At 48.8% G+C, this 20,575-nt stretch overlaps 6 protein-coding genes across 6 annotated transcripts; all 6 read right to left on the reverse strand.

The window, feature by feature from the left end:
- Positions 1-1,830: 1,830 nt before the first annotated feature.
- EI90DRAFT_3120975 (uncharacterized protein) lies at positions 1,831-3,696 on the reverse strand (the record flags this gene model as incomplete). The annotated part of the gene is made up of 2 exons (XM_039063351.1): positions 1,831-2,667; positions 2,779-3,696. 2 exons carry the CDS (start codon positions 3,694-3,696, stop codon positions 1,831-1,833), a joined length of 1,755 nt encoding a protein of 584 aa, XP_038918090.1.
- A 5,558-nt stretch (positions 3,697-9,254) lies between these two features.
- On the reverse strand, positions 9,255-10,001 carry EI90DRAFT_3014873 (uncharacterized protein; the record flags this gene model as incomplete). Its single annotated transcript, XM_039056828.1, has 4 exons — positions 9,255-9,332; positions 9,385-9,414; positions 9,466-9,623; positions 9,707-10,001. The coding sequence occupies 4 exons, from the start codon at positions 9,999-10,001 to the stop codon at positions 9,255-9,257; spliced, it is 561 nt and encodes a 186-aa protein (XP_038918091.1).
- Positions 10,002-10,903: 902 nt separating this feature from the next.
- EI90DRAFT_3120976 (uncharacterized protein) lies at positions 10,904-11,320 on the reverse strand (the record flags this gene model as incomplete). The annotated part of the gene is made up of 1 exon (XM_039063352.1): positions 10,904-11,320. The coding sequence occupies one exon, from the start codon at positions 11,318-11,320 to the stop codon at positions 10,904-10,906; it is 417 nt and encodes a 138-aa protein (XP_038918092.1).
- Positions 11,321-13,668: 2,348 nt separating this feature from the next.
- On the reverse strand, positions 13,669-14,520 carry EI90DRAFT_3120978 (uncharacterized protein; the record flags this gene model as incomplete). The annotated part of the gene is made up of 7 exons (XM_039063353.1): positions 13,669-13,763; positions 13,818-13,897; positions 13,976-14,058; positions 14,111-14,122; positions 14,179-14,290; positions 14,342-14,408; positions 14,460-14,520. 7 exons carry the CDS (start codon positions 14,518-14,520, stop codon positions 13,669-13,671), a joined length of 510 nt encoding a protein of 169 aa, XP_038918093.1.
- A 1,003-nt stretch (positions 14,521-15,523) lies between these two features.
- On the reverse strand, positions 15,524-16,402 carry EI90DRAFT_3120979 (uncharacterized protein; the record flags this gene model as incomplete). Its single annotated transcript, XM_039063354.1, has 3 exons — positions 15,524-15,595; positions 15,648-16,167; positions 16,233-16,402. The coding sequence occupies 3 exons, from the start codon at positions 16,400-16,402 to the stop codon at positions 15,524-15,526; spliced, it is 762 nt and encodes a 253-aa protein (XP_038918094.1).
- A 1,617-nt stretch (positions 16,403-18,019) lies between these two features.
- On the reverse strand, positions 18,020-19,883 carry EI90DRAFT_3014876 (uncharacterized protein; the record flags this gene model as incomplete). Its single annotated transcript, XM_039056829.1, has 8 exons — positions 18,020-18,144; positions 18,197-18,449; positions 18,524-18,571; positions 18,622-18,765; positions 18,821-19,455; positions 19,538-19,673; positions 19,715-19,735; positions 19,788-19,883. 8 exons carry the CDS (start codon positions 19,881-19,883, stop codon positions 18,020-18,022), a joined length of 1,458 nt encoding a protein of 485 aa, XP_038918095.1.
- Positions 19,884-20,575: the final 692 nt, after the last annotated feature.

Raw genomic sequence — 20,575 nt, forward strand, 5'->3', positions numbered from 1 at the left:
TTGCAGCATTGCAGCCACATGTAGAAACCCAGATTTGACAGGATTCCATCAAATTTTGTATTGTGGGTCAAGGGAGTAATGAAAACAGGGTGGGACCCACATGAGGCATTGCAGTGTAGGATCTCACAAATCCAATGCACCTTAGTTGGATTTGGTCAAGAAATGAGGGAGAGCATCCACAATAAAGATTGTGTCTCATGCCTGCCAAAATGTGGATTGCCTGCATTCTGCCATGTCAGTGGCTTGACATCCATGTGAAGATAGTTAATTACATGTAGTATCAATGTCATATCCGTGCATACTCGATCCCAAACCGACTCCTGGACCTCCATCTTCACCACTTCCGGAGTCCTACCCTATCTCCGTTCGCTCCGATACTCATCTCGGACTGAACATCACTCCTCTCGCTCCTCCTCCTACTCCTCCTCATGACACCTCCACCCTTCCGTTACTCTTCCTCCCACTCCTCCTCTTCCTCCTCACAACACCTCCACCCTTCCGTCATTCTCCTACCCTTTGCCCGTCCGCTCCGATACTCACCTTCGGACCTGACACCTTTCCTCTCCTCCACTCCACCCCCCTTTCATCTTCTCTCTCTCTTCCCTCTGGCCCTCTTCCACCAACCTTCCACCAAGTTGCGACCTTCCATCGCTGTCCCACACCTCATACTCAGACACCGCTCGTACCTTCACTCCGAGACTCCGTCATAGTTCCTACCTCGGACTTTGACTCCACCTCGGCTTTAGTCCATTGCATTGGTGACCTCATACTACGTAAACACCATTGCCAATATTCCTTGGACTTTCAACCCCGCCTCCATAACCTCCGTAAGCTCCACAACCTCCGAGCTCCACAGATCATCTTTGGCACTTTCGCTGCTTGTAATGTATCTTTCATGTTTCCCCCTCATCCCTATTTGGACTGCTGCTTCTTCCCATTCTAGCCAGTTAGTCATCATCCCCACTTCCCCTCATCCTCCTGCCCCTCTGGGCTTCGCCCTCCTTATCTCCTTTCGGATGTACCACAGGTTCAGCCCTATGACCTTCGGTACCGCTCCACTTCTGTCATCCCTTTGTTCCGTTTGGACGCCTTCGTTCCGATTCGGACCCCCTTTGTTTCCTTGTGCTTTTGCCCTCTCCATATATATATTGGCGCTTGTACATACTTGTTTTAGGCCTTAGTCTAAAATCGACCTGAAATTCCCCCTAGAGACTTCCTGCCCGCTGCCTATGAAATTAAGGACCAAATGGACAAACAGCAATGGCACAGCGCTCCACTTGAGTCGCTGAGGCCAAGGTCCCTCCTTGCTAAGTCTCCGGTTCCCCTCCGGAATCGTCCGCCCTCGCCCAGTTCTAACAATCAAGCCAAATCAGTCTCATCTTGTAGGATGGGAGATTTCCACACCCCCCTCCTAATCAGATTCCCATCCCACATAGCCTTGTCATCCACCAAGGGATTGAGAATGAGCACAGGGAGCCTTGTTCCAGCCCTGTCAGCAGGGAAAGTGTCTGAACTCCGAGGGTTGGCTGTAGTGTACCACATTCGTGAAAGATCTGAATATGGTACCCAAATGAGTTTGGAGTATACTGTCTCCCAAATTTTCTCTCTGATACGATTACCACCAGTATGGTCAAACTTTATGATGAATTCCCACCAAGAGACGTGAAATGGATGCCTCTTCCATCCTTTGCCCCCATCTTTGAACTGAATACGCCCCCCCTGTCTCCTGTCCCGATTGTATTTGCCCCGCATTCTTGGTGGTTCCCATTGGAGGTCTGGAGGTGGGAAAGTGAGTTGGAATGCAACATGAAACTCAGAAGGGTTGCACCTTCAGAGGTGAGCTCCAATGAAACCACTTTTATGCAGATCTGGTTCCTCAAAGTACTCCATACCAGGATGATCGATAAGGTTGTCTGGATCACAGACGATGTGATAGAACACATCAGAAGATGGGGTCTGTGGTACTGGGATGGTCTGCAGGACGTTGGAATAGAAATACTGGATAATCTGGTGGAGAGACTTTGTGTAGATTATTGAGGTGGTCCCTTGAACAAGCTGAGGTACAGAATGGTGGTCTTCAACAGAGTAGGCAGTCCTCAGGTGCTTGATATGGTGCTTCTTGAGTTTGACATGAAGATCAGCTGGAAGCTCATGTTCTGGTTCGAGTACAGGGGGGGCTTCTGTATGGTGAGGTCTGGGGAGACGGAAAGGGGCTCTTACTGCAGTGTAGAGGGTGGCTGAGAGCAGTGTTTTGATCTCCTCGACAGAATAGCCCAGGAGGTGGTTAAAATGGTCCTCATCCAGTGGCCACCATCGTACCAGTCCAAGTGTGGTATGTGCCCTGAATGAAGGGGCGATTCGCCCACAATTGGAGGGGCCACCATAACTGATGTCCCTGAACCAGAGAACATTTCCAGGTGCAAATGGGCGACATTGTTCACCCTCAGCCTGGTCTCTGTGAGGGTTTCTGTCACGTCCATCCAGGACATCTGGGTGTAAGAAGTTATTGGTCACTGGGAGGGAAGCACACATGAGTGCATGCTCTGAGGAGCCTGTGGCAGGCCTGCTGTTGAGCATGTTGATGTGCCATAGGAGTGCTGCAGTGAGCTCCAATGCATAAGGCTGCACCCTGGACTTGGGGGTGGCATTCTGCTGAGCTGCTATGAGCTGACGACATGCATGGGCAGTCAGGAGTTTGAACAACCTAGATTGAATGGTTAACCACAGCGCAGATATAATTTAACCTTTCTTGACTTACCACCACTGTCAAGCAGGTACAGAGATGGTGCATTCCTCGATAAACTCCCTGGTTATGCCCCTCCTCAATGCATTCCTTGCTTTCCCCAGTGGCACACAAATCTCCATTCTGGCTGTTCCCTCTGTGCACTCCTCGTTGGCTAAACTCCACACTTGATCCAGGTTATCGAATTCTCGCTGGAGTTTCTTTTGGTTCTTCTCCAGGAGGACGTTTTTCTTGCTAATCTCCAGCATGGGATGGAATTTGTCTGCCCTTCTGGCCACTGCCTTCTCAGAAGCATACCACTGTGCATAAACAGGCAACCGTGCACGATGGGGTAATGCACAATGGCCACCAGCCAAAGATAGGATGCCTGCTTGAACATCACAAAAGTACCCTTCTCGTCCTGGTGTGGTCCAACCTCTTTCAACCTCTCCCTGATACCCATGGGCAAGGACCTGAAGGACATCATGATGCTTGGATGCATCCCAGTGGAGGACGAATTCCCTCCTGTGGATTTCCAGCCCCACATCCACCCATGTGCTTCTCTGCTCCTCTGCCGATAATTGATGGTTGAAGAGCCCAAGGATTTGTGTCCATGCTGTCTCTTCTTCAGGAGAATGGGCATGGGCATCCTCCAAGGGAATTGGATGTGTGGTGCTAAGTTTTATGCCCTTGATCTCTAAGCCAAAGAAAAAGCTGCATGCCCATTTAAGCCTTTCTGCCTTTATCTGGAGGCAGTGCCTCATCTGGAGGACCAAGTCATGAAGGAGAGATGAGGCAAAGAGTCGTTTTCCACCAACCACCTTCCCATCCTTAGTGTGGGAAAGGATACCATCTAGTAGGTGGTAGGGGGGATATGAAGGGGCAGAATGGGGGATTATGTGAATGATGGCAGGACGCAAGACTTCATCATAAAACTCAGCAATATGCACCTCATCCACCCGGTTGTTGACCATGTTTGTCAGGTATGGAAAAAAACATCCTGATAAGGCCGTTGTTGGAATATCTTCCTAGGCAGTAGTTTGGTATTTTATTTGCCTCTGTTGCATTGGGCCCCACAGTACAATCCTAGATAACAGTCAATCGCAAGAGACATGTATATGAAACTCAGGCTTACAATGGAAAAGAGGTGTTCAGGAATTTTCACATGGAGGCTGCTTGAACTTGGCAGGACATCCATTGGACGAGGAACCAGGCCAAATTCCACACTTTCAAACAGTGGCAACCGAGCATAGAATCCAATGAGAGAGTCATAGTCTCTGTGAAGAGAGACATCATCTGTGCCCAGTCTGGTTCTCATGTTCGAAGTATTGAGTCTCAAGTAACAGCCCCTTTCATCCTTGCCTTCTAAAAGAAGTTGCTCAAATCCTTCATGCAAGACCCCAGCAATTTTGCTTCTCTCCAGTCGGAAAGCCGTTCTGACATATGTGTCAGGGCGTGGGAAAACGTTACTGTGACTTGCCGTCGGCGACCATTAAGGTCCGCTACTCCAGCGTAACAGCCCGTTAAGGGCGGGGATGACAATTGCGGCAAAACAGGGTTTCAGCTTCAATGACTCCTTTGTGAGCGTTGCGCCTTGTACTTGATGTGGCCCCGATATTTCAGAGGGCAGAGGGTGCGACTGAGTCAGACAGGGAGTGCAGGGGGTAACCCTAGTTGATTTTCGAACTGAAGTACGAGGTAGTATACAACCGGTATTTAAGTGTAATGGAATGAATAGAAATAAGTTGCCAGATCTCACGGAGATTGCGGGCAGGCTTAAGAAGGAACGAAAACAAACAAAGAGCGTGGGAGAAGGATGGCCGTGCATGGCTGTCAAGAAAACAAGTGTGATAAGGAATGACTCATAGGCCCATGACGGGCCATGGAACAGGTAGCAGTAACGGGGAGGGGTGATGGGCTTGTCCAGGCAGCGTCGGGCGGGCAGCGGAGTTGATGGGGTCGAAGCGGAGAAGGGAGAAGGTGTGGGGAGTGGTCACCTGACTGTGGGAATTGCTGGGTCGTGACAATATGTTGAGAAGTCAATGTCTAAGAGATCTTCAGGGTCAAAGTCTGATGGGGTTGTTTCCCTGGAGTCCATTAGCACTGTCATCAGGTGAGGAGAAAAAGTGATGGAGAAAAAGTGATTGGCAACTCCCATTGGCCATCATAACCACCAGGATACAGCTGTCCCCACTGCAACTTTTGCTTTGGGATTACACACCAGCATCAGGTTATAGGTACAGATTGTAGAAAGCGCCCTGAGGAAGCACACAAAGAAGCGCCATTCACCAAAATAACTGCTCAGAGTAGGGATCAATGTACTTGTAGAATTAAAGTGCACATCTTTATTAACAATGTATAACATTTGTATTGACATTTTGTAGTTCATAGTCCCTGGAAGTGTTCTACCGTATTGTTCGGGTCTGGGACCTCCATGATCTTGGAGGTGTATCTAGGAGATCTGTTGTCATCATTGCTATATATCCATGATGCTTAGGCTGCAGTCTAGTCCCATGTGCCATAGGGCTTCGTTGTTGATCCGGATTTTCGGTTTTCCATTTGGAGTTTCTCTCTGGATGAGATGATTAGGCATCCATGCAGCGTGGTTTCTGTCTGAGGGTTGTGAGGGGGCATGGGATGGTGGGATGTGTGTTCTGGTATATTTTTAGTGGGGGGACGTTGTTACCATTGGTCTGGGTTGCCTGTGCATATGTGTACATAGGTTTGGGTGCTTGGAAAGAGTCTACAACTGTAGGGAAGCCTTGTTGGTAGTCTGGTGATTGGTGTACCATGTTGGTTGTGGTTGTGGTTGTGGTTGTATTGGGGACTGGTATGTTGATCCTTGCTATTTCCAGTTGTTTTACTAGTGAAGCATTTGTATCGGCAAGTTGTTTGGCGATGGTGACTGCATCTGCTAGGGCCTTCTGGCATTCCCAGTAGTAGCTCATCGTGCATGTGTTGATGTTGAGGTCTGTGGGGAGGTTGTCCAGTTTGGACTTAATTGCTTCTGGGAAGCCCTCCATTTTGTACTTGTCAGTGATGTAACTAGATATGTTTTTGAGGAGGTGGTTGACATTGTTACAAAAATGGGGCTGGAGGCGCCCATTTTCGTCTGTTCTTGGCACAGGAAAGTGGAAAAGGGTAGAAGTTGAGCTCATATGATTTTACAATAGATATGGCAGGTGTTGTTATAGATGTTTTCACAGAGACATTACTCTCGGGTTTTTGGTTGATTATTGATTTGTTAAACTTAATTACTATACAAATCATGTGATACAGAACCCATAAGAGTCTAAAATGGGAAATTCCCATTTCCATAACAGACATGCTGATGTACTCCATGTTTTTTTGATTGGGGGTGTGTCTACTGCATCCCAGTTCATGTCGGAGGGGGTCCCATGTGCTGCCCTTGGGGTTGCTGGTGAGGAGCCTGGGGAGTTACCAGGGGAGTGCACCCTTTTCCTCCTTTTGGTCATGGACAGGATGGTCAGGGCTAGGGCAGATTCTCCCTGGTGACTTGTTTTGGCTTGTGGTCACGATTCTGTTACTTTCATGTACCACATTGTGTGACACAAACAAGTGTCACACACAGTGTTACAAAATGGTGTCACCCATTATGCACTGTGTTATTGTTTCTCCTCTGTGCCATTGATTCATGGCCCACACCTACCAAATCACCCCACCCACCCCACCCAGTGTTGTTACTGGAACTGTTCATTCCTGGTAAATTCTTATGCCCCCAGGCGCCCCCAAGTACTGGACCGAATTTGGTATGAATAAGTTACTCATGCACAGTTACAGCCCCCAGTGCACTGAGCTAAAAGGAAATAAAAACATGACATGCATACAAAACAAAGTGAGGAACTTGAACAGAGAAAGGAGATTCAACAGTAACATGTACAAGTACAAAGCAAAGTGAGGAACGTAAACAAAGAGATGAAATTCAACAGTACAGATGGAGTAACTACAAATCAGAGGTTCATTCAGAGAACAACAAAAGATAAGGTGGAGAGGGGAGGAGATGGGAAGTGCAAAAAAGGCAGAGATTACTGGGCAGGTGTGGCAGTGATGGTTCACCAGTAAAAGTTTGGGAAAGAGCGGCAGGAGGACGTACTCACTGAGAGAGACATGAGTTCAGTTGACAGGGAAGACGGTTGATGCAAGCACCCTTTTATATGCATAGCCTGAACTAGTCGTGAGCACTCTCATGGTGATGGAGGTTCAGTACACACCTCTGGTGTGGTCTGTTCCATGCAGCGGCCCATCAAGTGGCAAAGACTGTGTGTGGTGCTAAGACAGGTGCAGCAGAGTAGGGTTGAGCAGGAGAAGCCTCTGTGTCAGCTGGGCTGGGTCTAATCGTAACCCTGTGATTAGTCTCATGAAATGAAATGATTAAACAACAACTAATCAGGTGTGACTAGGGTTGTAGCGGGAGATGGCCAAAGTGGCCCAGGATGTATTGGCAATGTGCAGCAAACCTGACATGACCTGCATCTCATCAGGTCTATCCAGGTGGCAGGAGGATTGGATGGTGGTTGTAAAGGGATCAACGTAAACATGTCTGCTCACCAAAACTATTAATTGGAACTGGCATCAAATGCTAATCTCCCCAAAAGAGTTCCTTGGATAAGAATCGGGTTTTGGTCAATGTAGATTAGAAAAGCTTCAGAAGACCAGCATCCAATTGCTTGGATGCGAGGCAGCAGCATTCCAGCAAGTGCAAGTGCAGTAGCACCTCCTGAGGTGTCTGTCATGGCCGTGCATTCCGGCCCATTAGCTGCCCATCCTGATGCTGCCCGAGCCCATTCCCGCTACGCGAGCGTGAGTGCGAGCCCCAACCTCAGCCCTATCCTCCCTGAGGACTCCCTGCTCACTCCCCCGCTTGCCCCTAGGCTCCCCTGCACCTGGCCGACTCCCCCACAGCCACACCAACCTTCCCACCCTGAGTCCGCCTCCAGCACCATGCCCAGCACAACTCCTCTACCCCCCCCACTTGGCCCCTACGGGGCCGCTACCATTCCTGCACCCGACTCTGGCCCAACTCCGAGTCCAGCGCCGCTATGATACCATCGCCGCTATCGCAGCCCTACGCTCCTTCCTTTATTTATCTGTTATTGTTTGTTTTGACCCTCGGTCATTGCCAGCCGCTATGCGGCCAACCCTGCTCCTTATTCTTGTTTGCTTCCGGACCCTTCGGCCTTTGGCCCGGGTCCGCTTCCATTCATTCTTTCTCCCTATATATATCCTGTATGTTACTTTATTGTACCTTAGCTCTAATATCAATTTGACCACGACCCCTCAAGTCCTGACCCCAACAAGGCAACCCCAGTGAGTCTGAAATGAGGGCCAAGAGACAGCTAGGGGGCACAGCACTCCCTTTAGAGTTGCTGAGGCCAAATGCCCTACCCTCGGGCCTTGTTCACGGCATCACGGCCATTGCAGCCTATAGCGGCCCGCTAATGGCGACCTTCAGTGCCGACCCCGGACCAGTGTCTAACAGTGTCCACTGACATTAACATCTGGAACCACCGTGTGCAGTTGATTCAAGAACCATGAGTGTATCAGCACAGTTCCCTTCTTGGCCAGCCAGAGCTTGGGTAGATGGGAAAATTTATGGTCGCGAGTTATTAAGTACCAAGCAAGTGCTGACAGTGGGTCCAGCCCATTTTCACCACCATCTAGAATGATTGTAGACACTTCAAAAAAATGGTTTGCTTTGCGCATTGGCAAGATAAAATGAGATGTGTGGCCAAGGTGATCTGTTAAAATACACTGAGCAATGGCAGATGGTCTTGTGGAAATCGGTGGAGTCTGGGTCCATGTGTTCCCCCAGCCTCATTAAGCAAAGCCAGCAGGTGAAAACAATTGCAATGAATAAAGTATCGTCATAGGAGGCAGGTTGTGCCAAGCAGTCTCAGAAACAAATGAGGCATCTTCTGTTAGAGCCCTTTTCTGAATGCTCAGGGTGTTGTGTAGCTTCATACAACCACTAAGGCAACATGAAACAAACAACCGGTTCCTGATTGTGCAAATCTCTGGCCAGGCCCCTTCTAGTTCCACACAGATCCCCCACAGATAACTCTTGATGGAGGATGGCTGGATGTAGTGGCACATATATACAAGGTAAAACTGGGCGTGAATTCCCTAATTGAAAGTTTTAGCATATACAAGCATCCGACAGTGAGAGCCTGCCACAGATTTTCACTGATGCCATGATGATTGGATTGTAAATATTGAATGCATGCAGGAGTTGAATATCGAAAAAGAAGTAGTGGAGTCGGTGTGAATAGCCAAGTGCTTCATCAGTGGCGGTGTTCTAGAAGCAGCCTGGCAAATATCTGGAGGCAAACAAAAACAAAGCAGATCACTGTTATCCTGCATATTCCCTCCTGAGCTTGCATCCACATGATACATGTATCTCTAGAGTCTAGCAAGAGCCCATTTGATGACATTATTTGCCTTCAACTGCTTCGCTCTTCACCAGAACAAGTCGTGACCCTGACTGGTGCAGGGATTTCATGTGCCTCAGGAATCAAGGTTCGCAATTTCCCACTTCATTGAAAAGAAGCAGAACCCAGCTGGCCCAGGACTTCCGTTCCAGCACAGGTCTCTACAAGAGTGGTAGTCTCAGGAATGCATTTTGCACTCGCATGCAATCTCACATTCCACATGCCAAGGAACAGCTCCAGATGCTGGGCACCTTGTCAGAGCTTTGCCTACATGCACAACCCAATGCAACACACCACCTCCTCGTCCACCTCTTCCAGCTCAAACTCCTTTGCCGCTCTTATACACAAAATGTGGATGATCTTGATGCCAAGGCAGGCCTTCCTCAAATGGATGATAATGGCAGGTGGGCTCATGTTACTCTTCATGGCTCTCTCAAGTATGGTCTTCATATCTGGTGTTCTATCAAGACATGCTCAGGTCATTATACAACCGCACCTTAATGTGTGACATATGTTCCAAGACATGCATGCTTACTCTGGATCATATCACCATGTTCAAAGATGGCATGTACCCTGAATGCACCAGATGCATAGAAGAAGGTGAGACCAGAATCATTTCCCCATTCAAAATTGTGTTCTAAGTTACCCTCACATAGCTGCAAGGAAGAAGAGCGATGGACAGAGATGTCAACAGCGAACAGGTGTACTTCGCCACCAAATAGTGTATGTTGAGGACAGCCCAGAAGAGGACCCTCTTGCTGAAGAGAAAGGTGTTTTATTGGATCGAAATGCTGCTGCCTCACCATGAGTGTTCCTGATACTGGGGACATCACTGGCATTGTCTGGAATCCAGTCCTTTGTGCAAAAGATGAGCAGCTCCATGTGTCGATCAACAGACATCCAACCTCCATGCCCTGATGGCATTCGCCATTATAATTATCTCGACTTGCTCAAACTCAGAGCCTCAGATGCACTAGTCGTATATGTCAATTTCGAGCAACCCCCTCGTAAGTTGATGGGCTGCATTGATGTTTGGCTCCAGGAAGATGTCAAGTCCTGGTCAGAATGGATCACCTGGGAGCTTAGGAGAAGGCATGTTATTTAGAAACATCAGTTATTGAGCTCCTTTTACATTTTTTGTCTTTCGCTTGTTTGTGGAAATGCAACATGGAAATTTTTGACATGCATTGCCATGAGTGGTCTCAGTGAGAAGGAGAGATGGTCGGACCTCATTGAGATTTTCAAACAGTGTAGGATGGGCTGTGAGGAAGGAATGAATCCAGGTCCAGAATCACAGCGATTGGGAGGTGCAATGTGAGAAAACAATAGAGAGCACATCTGCTCCCGACTGAGAGAGGCCAAAGTTCAGATAGGGAATAAATATAGAGTACATAGGTCCAAATAAGAGAGATCGTAACCTTGTAACCACACAGCAGTATAAGTAGCCAGACTAATAATATGATGAGACAAAACTAATAAAGGAATAAGATGAGTGGAAGCGCTGCATGTGGAACACGATAAGCAGTGAAATGGTGAGAGGGGGAGAAAAAAACATAGGACCTGCTATGGAGAGCGGGAATTAATGGCTGGAGGGGAGGTGAAAAGTATGGAAATTGGGAGGTGAGTTTGAGCAAGTGGGCTTCAGAAGCCAACGTATAATATAAGGGTCCAACAATAAATAGGTTTTTTTTTAGCAAGAATGGAAAAGGAATATGAATTACACACACACCCATCAAAATAGCCTGCCACAACCAGGTGAAGGACACTGGTGTTTGATGTAGACCCCAGATTCCTCAGGTTCCAACTCTTGAAAGAATGCATCATAAGTCCCTCCTAGAAAGGCACTTGCTGCATTCTCCAAATTTTCCCCCAGATTCACCAGCTTCTCCAATTCATCCACTGCCAACAAAATACACCTTTTCTTCAGGTGGAACACTTGCAACTCTTTTTTCAAGTCCCAATCCTGTCCATTGGGTGCACCAAAGAGTTTGAGGTCGCTGCAAGCAACCCTTGCGATCCGGTGAATGTTGGGATGCTCCCCAAAATCCAGGTCCTTGTAGGCTTCAGCACATCCCTCATGCAGGACAGACTGAAGGACATCAGTGAGGGTGTATGATTGGGAGGGTAGCTGGCAATGATCACTACCCATCAATGTAAACCAGTGTGGAATAACCTCTTTGCAGCAAAATTTGAGAGGCTGGGAGTAAGCATCCCAGGGTTTGCTACATGGTGGGAAAATTTCACACAGGTTCTGAAGGGACTAAGTGATAGATTGGTAAGATGTTGGGATAACATGGATGCATGCTTACATAGAACTCATTGACCCCTTCTTGGAAGAAACGGCTATGAAAATCACATAAAATCCCTTCATCACTCCAGTAGGCTTGGGGTTACTTACAGGCAAAACCAACCCTTGTCATATCCATGCATACCCGACCCCTACCCGACTTCCGGACCTCCACCCTCTTCACCTCCGGAGTCATACCCTACCGCTGCCGTTCCGATACTCACCTCCGGTCCTGGCAACACACCTCCTTCTACCCTCCCGTCACCCTCCTATGCTTCCCCCGTCCGCTCCGATACTCACCTTCGGACCTGACAACTCTCCTCTCCGCCACTCCTCCTCCCTTACCTTTCCCCTCTCTCCTCCCTCTGGTACTCCTCCACCACCCTCCCGCCAAGTTATGACCTTCCACCGCTGTCCCGTACTTCGTACTCGGACACCTCTCGTACCTTTGCTCCGAGTGTTATGGATACGGAGTCTCCAACGACCATATCCGTCGCATGGTCAAAGACTTCCCCTCTCTATCGCTCCTCCCCCTTTCTTCTTTCCGTCCTCAATCCCGCTACCCTATCCTCCTTACCCGTTCTACCCCTTTCCCCCCCCCCTCGTGCAAAGCTTTCCCCATTGGGGTTTTGGTGCTGGCCGAGGTTGTTTGTGTTTCGCGGGATTTCCCGCGACCTTACCATTTGTAGATAGTCACGCGTCATGTACGGAAACCGCCGAAGGCGGTTCCCGCTAACTAACAACTGCTCTACAACTGTCTCGTGTACCGTCTTCTGTAACAACCCTCCCTGTGACTCAACTGAACCCGTGTGACTGTACAACTCTCAATATGTCTTATAAGTCTGGTTATATCGAGTCCTCTAACGGCCCTCGCCGCGAGAACTCGAGGTCGAGAGTCGAAGACTCTCGACATGTGTATCGTCCTACTGAATCTGTACCCTATGGGTCTTCATCACTCCGCTCTCCCCCCAGTACTCAACATACGACGTCACCTCACGATCTTGGAGATCGTGAATACTTTGAGGCCCATCTTCCCGTGATGCCGGCACGTTCGCTACACGAACGCCAAGTCGCCGCCCATCCACCGTCTGTTCCCTCCTTCGCCAGTCATCATGTTTCCCCGCCAACGGTACGTTCCCTTTGGGAACGCCAAGTCACCGAAGGCCCTACTAGTCAGTCCTCATTGTACGCTTATGACATCAACCTGCTACCGGCACATTCGCACTGCGAACGCCAAGTACCCGATAGCAACTATATGAAGTTCTCACCCACCTCACAAGTCGCGACCTCGCACACGGTACGCTCCATTGAGGAGCGCCAAGTACCCGTGGCTGACCCGTCCGTCCTGGCATCTCCGACTACCTACCATCAATCCCTTAATAGCTCACTACATCATCAATCGCGATCGATGGGAACTCGATCGTCCACCCCCAGGCAAGACTGGGATCACTCATCGATTTCATATCCTGTTATGGTACAGACCAGATATGACCTCACTCATTCCACTATAAGAATGGATCGAGGAATGGGGAATTTTCCCCATCCCCGTAACACCGAGCCTCCATCATAGTCCCTACCTCGGACTTTGACTCCACCTCGGTCTTAGTCCATTGCATTGGTGACCTCATACTACGTAAACATCATTGCCAATATCCCTCGGACTTTCAACCCCGCCTCCGTAACCTCCGTAAGCTCCGCAACCCCCGAGCTTTGCGGATCGCCTTCGGCACTTTCGCCGCTTGTAATGTATCTCTCGTCTTTACCCCCCATCCCTATTTGGACTACTGCTTCTTCCCATTCTAGCCAGTTAGTCATCATCCCCACTTCTCCTCATCCTCCTGCCCCTCTGGGCCTCGCCCTCCCTACCTCCTTTCAGACGTATCACAGGTCCTACCTTATGACCTTCGGTACCGCTCCGCTTCTTCTACCCTTTGTTCCCGTTCGGACGTCTTCGTTCCGATTCGGTACCCTTTGTTTTCCTTGTGCTTTTGCCCCCTCCATTATATATATCGGCACTTGTACATACTCGTTTTGGTTCAGTCCGAAATCGACCTGAAATGCCCCCTAGAGACTTCCTGCTCACCTACTGTGAAATTAAGGACCAAATGGACAAACAGCAATGGCACAGCGCTCCGCTTGAGTCGCTGAGGCCAAGGTCCCTCCACGCTAAGTCTCCGATTCCACTCTGGAGTCGTCTGTATCCGCCCATTCTAACAACCCTCATAAAAATCGGGAACAACATCCCCAGCTGCAGCTGCAGAGAAGGCAGCTTCGTCAAAAACAGAATTTATCACAGGACATGAATCTATTTAAGGGCTTCATCCTATGTGATGCAGAAAACAAGAGTGAATAAACATACACTTTATGTCCACAGAAGGCCTAACAACAGTGATCCCTTTGAGCCGGATCAGCTCATGAGGGTAGACTTTCAAAGATGAACTGCAAGGAAGAAGGGAAATTTTAATAAAAGGGCCGGCACTGCAGGCGCTAGACCTCAGCAATGTGCTTGAGACTTACAGGAGGTGTTGGTGGAGTTCCTCCGAAATCCTGTTAGCAATGGCTGGGATAGTAGCATCCCAGTAGACCTCCAGGGTCACTTTCTGTTGATAGCATGAGCAGGTGAGAACCAATGAGACATGTCATAGTTCTTACCTCCTCATTGAACTGGACGAGACACAATGTCAACTCTGAGCACTGCAGGATTAACTCTAATTACTTACAGGTGGTAGTTTGGGCCCAATATGGGTTATTTTGCCCTTCCCCGCTTTCTGCACCAGGGTGTTGGCAAAGTCCAGGTCCTCACCTAACTTGGAGTTGTCCATCCAGTAGACACTAAGGAATGCTCAACTACAACCTCCAGTATACCAGGGAGAGTGGACACACAAATCACCATGGAAATACTCGCTTTCCTTTTCACTGCCCTCACCGGCAACCTTCCACCATACCCAACCTGAAAGCGCATATCAGTTGCATACCTTTCCCAAAGCTTGTTCATTTTTACCCTGGAATGACTCTTTGCTGCCAGATGGCACTGAGCTAGTGTGAGGAACTGTACGTGACATTGTGGGCATCGGTGGCTGTGGCTGTGTCTCTTGATGGTGGCGTAATCACAGGTTAGCAGTCTGCCTGGCTGCGCCCAGTCGCGACCGCTTTTGCATTCACATGCCTTCCCTCACCGATCGCGGTTTTCTCATGATTTATCATGCAACTTAGCCTGAACGGATCAAATCATGCTGCCTCAGTCATACGCTGAATGTTTTCGGTGCAGATGTGCGAAGTGGACCATTCAGTGGAGGTACATACTGAACTTTCACTGTTGAGGAGAGGTTTCATACTACCTAAGTCGTGCCTATAAAGGGGCCCTGATGGCTCCCCTTTCCCCTCTCCCTATCGCCTGGTATCTCGCGCTCCCCTGGTGAGTGAGATCCAATTTGCCACTTGCTTTTCCGGGCTCATGCTTTTGACCCGCTGCCACTGCTTCCACCTGCGTATTTCTCTATTCCCGATTTGCTGCTGCCAATACCGCAATTCTCGACTACATTCCCATCTGCTCCAGCTCCTAGCTTATTTTCTTGTCTCCCTCCTCCTCTCCGATACTCCTCCTTTGCCATCTCTTCTTTTCAAACTTTTTTACATCATCTGTTACTCTTTTTCTTCATTGTACTAGTAACTTTCGTGCTTTCCCTTTGTATGTATGAGAACATGGGTCACACGTCGTGCGCATGTGGCTAATTTCACATGGGCCCTTTGTGGCTGTTGCCCACTACCAGCATTTGTTAGCCCTGATTAGATGGAGGTACGAGATTAAATAAGACTTATGTGGTATTCCAGATAAAAGAATATAAACGTACAAGAAAGTTTTGAGGGAAAACAAAAGAATAGCCGATGTCAGAGAAGAGCACATACCAGTAATACATGCAAACTCGGAAGCAGTTAGAAATCAGGAAAGGATACCAAAGCTGATACATGCAAAATGGGAAACGGTTAGAAATACGAAGAAAAGGAAAAGCCAAAGGGCCCAGAATGTATTGGCAGCAAGCATGGCGAGACATGTGTGATCCATATCTAATCCAGTCCTATTCTGGAACCATACGCTTCACCCCTTTGCTCAGCTTCCAAGCTACTTGTCGTCACAATCTGAATTGCATGAGTATATAAACTACATAACCCAAGAATCAACAGGAAAAACATTGTTTTGCTGAAGCATCAAGTCAATGCTGCTGGCAAAGCGGCGATATTTGGATACCAATTTTGTGTCCTTTAGAAAGTCATCTGCTGCATGACAAAAGTGGCCAAATGAGCAGTCATTGGTCACTGCTGAGAAGTGAAACTTCTTGTGCTCAAGGACCAGGTATACCAGCGACAAACCTGACCTGACTGGAATGGTTGGAGGTAGGGATGGGGGATGAAGAAGCTTTGCCTGGAGGTGCATCAGCAACAGCATCCGGCCATGGACCATGATGCTGTCAGTCTCTTCCTGATTGGACCACTTTGGCCTTATGCACTGAAGCAAGAAGGCTCGAAGTGTAAGGTCCATGGTACCAAAGTTGTAGAAATGGTGCCCCACCATCAAGACACCAGGACTTGTATGACCAGAGGGCTCAAAATCATGCACCTCTTCAACCAATCCCTTGCCTCCTTTTGATGATCTCTTACTTGAGGCATTAATCACCGAAAGAACAGCGTGAGGAGTCCCTGGTGGCAAGACACTACAAATAACAAGAAGAAACTCTATTAGTATGTGAGCGTTCACGTACTGAATAAAGGAGCTCACAGGGAAAACCCAGGTTCCAACACTATTAATTGTGTTGATGGATCATTCCGATATGCCAGAGCAAACAAGTCTTCAGAAGCATCCTCAGTGCCAAAGAGCCTCTTGTTGTCACTACTAACAATGATCCACTTTGCACCAGAAACAACCTGGAGAACAGTACCATAACCCATGCCATCTATGTGGGGAGGGTGGCTAGTCCTACATGATGACAGGATGGACCAAGCGCTAGAGGGGTGTAGGCAGGCACAGCCGGTACTGCACAAACAAACCGAATATCGCGATTTCCCCATCCCTGCACATCCCCACTTCACGAAACACATCACACACGTCCTCATATACTATTCCTACCCTTCCATGATTTTTCCCTATTTTTTTGGACACATTCCCAGTCCCCACAGACCAAATTCCCACGCCCACCCAGCAGCGCGGCCACACTCAGACTGGATTTCACTTATCTCAGCAACCACTGCACCGATTTGGACGATATTGGTACCGTTGAAAACGCGTCATTTAGAAGTATTAGGATCCATGATTAGCGGGAGTTGATTGGTGATGGATAGAGTTGGATATTTTTTGGTCGGATACCATTTATTGCTTCATTATTTCCTTGATTATTGTTTTCCCTTCCTCTTTCCGATATTGATTGTTGCCCATATGGTCCACCTAAGCACATGGGGCACTTCGGATATTTTTATCATTTTTTCCTGATCATTTCTCATATATACTGTACATGAGGATGTATCTACTTTTTCCTTTGGACTAGAAACCACCGAGTTTGCCCCTCCCAAGCTAGTAGGGAGTAGTACGACATAGAAGACGACCAAGAAGCCTCTAGATTAGTCCTTGCCTTAGTGTCACCCAGAGAGGTGGGGTAAGAGATTGATTGGAGTACACCACACACCGTACCACACCTGTCAGAGACCAGATTCGAGACGAGGGAGTGTCTCCGTGGCGGAGGGCTTCGGCCTCAGCGACTTCTGCCAAGAGCGCTGTGCCTAGTGACACGTCCGTGCCCTAACTTACTGACTGGCAATCAGAACCTAAGGGGGGGTAACTCTAGTTGATTTTATTACTGGGGTGTAACCTATGTACAAGTGGGATATATATATGGTTACAGCGAAGATGGGTCCGCAATTGGCGGAGCCGAACGGAGCGGAGCTAACGGGGTTTAAACATTAGCTGACTGAATATTACCGACGAGTCGGGTCGCGGGGTTAGTGGAAAGGCAGGCGATAACCCAGAAATGGAAAGGAGAAGGTGGGCTCTGCAGGGCAGGCGAGTGTATTGCCCAGCGGAGGCGGGGGTGCACTAGCGGACGTCGGAGCTGTCCGGAAGTCTTCGGGGCTCCGTACTTAGGGAGGCATAGGTAATAAATTGAAATGAGGGGGTGGTGACCATCGAGGGGTACCGAGAGGATTGCGGAATACGGGGGCTCCGAGGTTAGTGAGGGAGGAGCGGAGTTAGACCGGAGGGATCGGAGGAACCGGAAGTCGATGGCCGGGGATGGATATGACAACACCGGACCATATCACCATTACCATTACCCCTTTTCCCTGACCTGTTGGATACCTATCCAGTCCCCATCCTTTCCTGTTTGCTTGCTGGGTTAGATCCTAGCCCGCTTACAGGGGACAAGCTGTGATTGGCTATGCATGTAGTTGCTTGATGACATAGAATTTATTGCCAAATAGTCATCTGCAAGAAGGCTAAAATCAAGATGTCAACTTGGGACACATCCACTTTAACACTTTGGACGCACCTGCTCACACTCCCAGGTGGTGAGCTTCTCATACTAGGCAGAGATAGCACATTAGTATCTGGCCTTTCATCAGGTCCTCCATCTGAGCACATGCACTGGAGAGTGTGGTGGAGTAGATGCGGTTTTCTGCATGTGGATCGGGGTCATCCATATCTAAACATATTAAATGAGCCAACTGGCATTTTTTACTCAAGATCCAACACACCATGCACCTGAACAGGGGTGCATCGGTCAAGTTCTGCGACACGCAGCACAGTGGAAAGCAGGAATGGTTCCTTTTCCCCGCCTTCCACAAGGAACAGCTCTCTAATAACCTGACAGAACTCAGAGGGTTCAGAGGATCGGAGTATTTTGAGTTCCCCCTTTTTAAAAGTTGAGAGGTTGGGCATGGAAGATGGACAGACAAAGTAAGCCAGGTCCTCAATATAGTCCTTGCCTCTAGCAGCAGTAATGGCCATCTTTGTGTCATTGTATGGCTACTCATTCTCATTCTGTCAGTCCATGTGTCAAATACGTAACAATAACAACCCACCAAACCACAAAATGCTGTCAATTTGAACCTCTTTGGAGTGAGTCCTGACTGCAGAAGTACATCAGAAATCACACCATGAAGCACTTTTACCGCCCTACCATGACAGCAGGTGAAATCTCTACTGCCCTTGGCTGTGAACTTGGAGCATTTTCCGACATGTCAGGAGAAACTTCAGGATGAGGCGCCAATGGCGACTCATCCTGGGGATTGCCCCGTGCACCGCCCTTCTTCCTTGAGCTTGCCTTCTCACAAATACATGATGAAATAAGTTGTGATTTTGCATAATATCGTTCTCACCTGTCTTGGAGCAGCTACCTTTCTGGGTTGTTTTCCCTTGATCTGCGCTTCCTCAGTATCATAACTCTTCCTTGACCTCTTCCTGGGTGGATTCCTCCTGGTTGGGCTAGATGCTGAGGCTGTCAGCCCAATGAGGCTGGCATCATCATGTGTGGAGAGCTCTGAATTGGACTGCCTCTCCAGGGGAGGCGATAAGGACTCCTTACTAGGTTGTCTCCTGCGCCGTGAGCAGGATATGGATATGGAAGGTGGTGGGCTCTGAGGGAGAGGAGAGTGTGAAGGCTGGGGGCTCATGGGTGCTAAAGAGCTGGATGAGGGGACAGGATTTACTGATGGAGGAAGTGACAAAGGACCCCATGATGCAGGGGTCATGGCTATTAACCCTGATTGATCCAGGATACTCTTGTTGAGAGTTTTGGGAACAAGAATGATGGGGCTTGGCAGTCGGGGGGGTTGGGGTTGGGGATTTTCTTGTTGCTTTGGCCTTATGGTTGTGGCCACCTTTTTAAAAGCAAATGCTATGTGGCTGCTGAACTCCGTAAAGTGGTTCTTTGCCTCGCTAAAATAGACAAGTGCTGAAATGATGGTTCCCTCCAGTTCCTCCATTCCTGTGTCCACCTGGCCCATGGATGCAACTGGTGGGCATGTGTGTAGTGCCTTGAGTCTAGTTAGAGGCCAGTTCATTGCATACAAGGGGGGACTGTACTTTGATAATACAGTGGGGACTCATGCTGTCCACAATTTTGAGGTTACTGAGAACAAGGATGGGGGACGTCCCCACCAGGACAGTAAGGATCTTGGGTAGTTCCATTGCCTCATGTATCAATTTATTGACATCAGGCCGCCTGGTGCTCTGTGCAGAGCAGGTGAAAGCACATAGAATAGTTGACATACCCAATTGTTATAGGAATGGACCTAGAATCTTATGGTCCATGACTATGAACAATCAAGCCTTTGGTCCCTTCACCTTTATTTCACTGTCAAACCCCATGCCAAGCTTTCCCACTGGGTTTTGGTGCTGGCTGGGGAATTTGTTGAGTTTCAAGGGACTTCCCTTGACCATTGTGACTTTTATATTAGATAGTTAGAAGTCATATGATGTGTAAGGCAGATGCCGAAAAATGTCTTTCTTCATCTAATAGATAACCCACAAAACCTTGTACCATGATTGTAACTGCCACACCATTGTGCCACCACTGTAAGCCTCCTCTGTAATATCTGACTTGGTCCATATCGATGTCTACATCGATATTCTTACAATCTGTGAGAAAACCTCAATGGCCTGGTGAGTGCTCAGACACCGGACCTCACCCTTCCTGCTCCCACCCCCCCACTGGGTGGTTGAGCTCCCATTCCTACCCTTCCTGTAGTACCCTACTGGGTCCTACAACCCTTCCTCCCTTCTTGGGAGGGAGAAGTGACTCAGGCAGCCCCAGGATGCCTGGCCACGTACCCGCGGGCCCAAATTCCCACAGTCACTCACTACCGTGCGCTGGTCAACCAACCTGCCTGTCCCAACAAATCCCACTACCGGTATGCTCCCCTGAGCACCAAGTAACCGATAGTCGACCACTGGGCTACTCCCTCAAGGAGTGCCAACTACCCACGCTACCGGTACGCTCACATGAGCGCCAAGTCACCGCTAGCCGACTGTTAGGTGGCTCCCTCAAGGAGCCCCCATTATACTCGCTGCCGGTACGCTCCTCGGAGTGCCAAGTTACCGTTAGTGTTACAGGAATGGGTTCCGGGGAACCC

Source organism: Cantharellus anzutake (assembly GCF_015039405.1).
Source record: "Cantharellus anzutake strain C23 chromosome Unknown EI90scaffold_15, whole genome shotgun sequence".
Classification (NCBI taxonomy): Eukaryota; Fungi; Basidiomycota; class Agaricomycetes; order Cantharellales; family Hydnaceae; genus Cantharellus; species Cantharellus anzutake.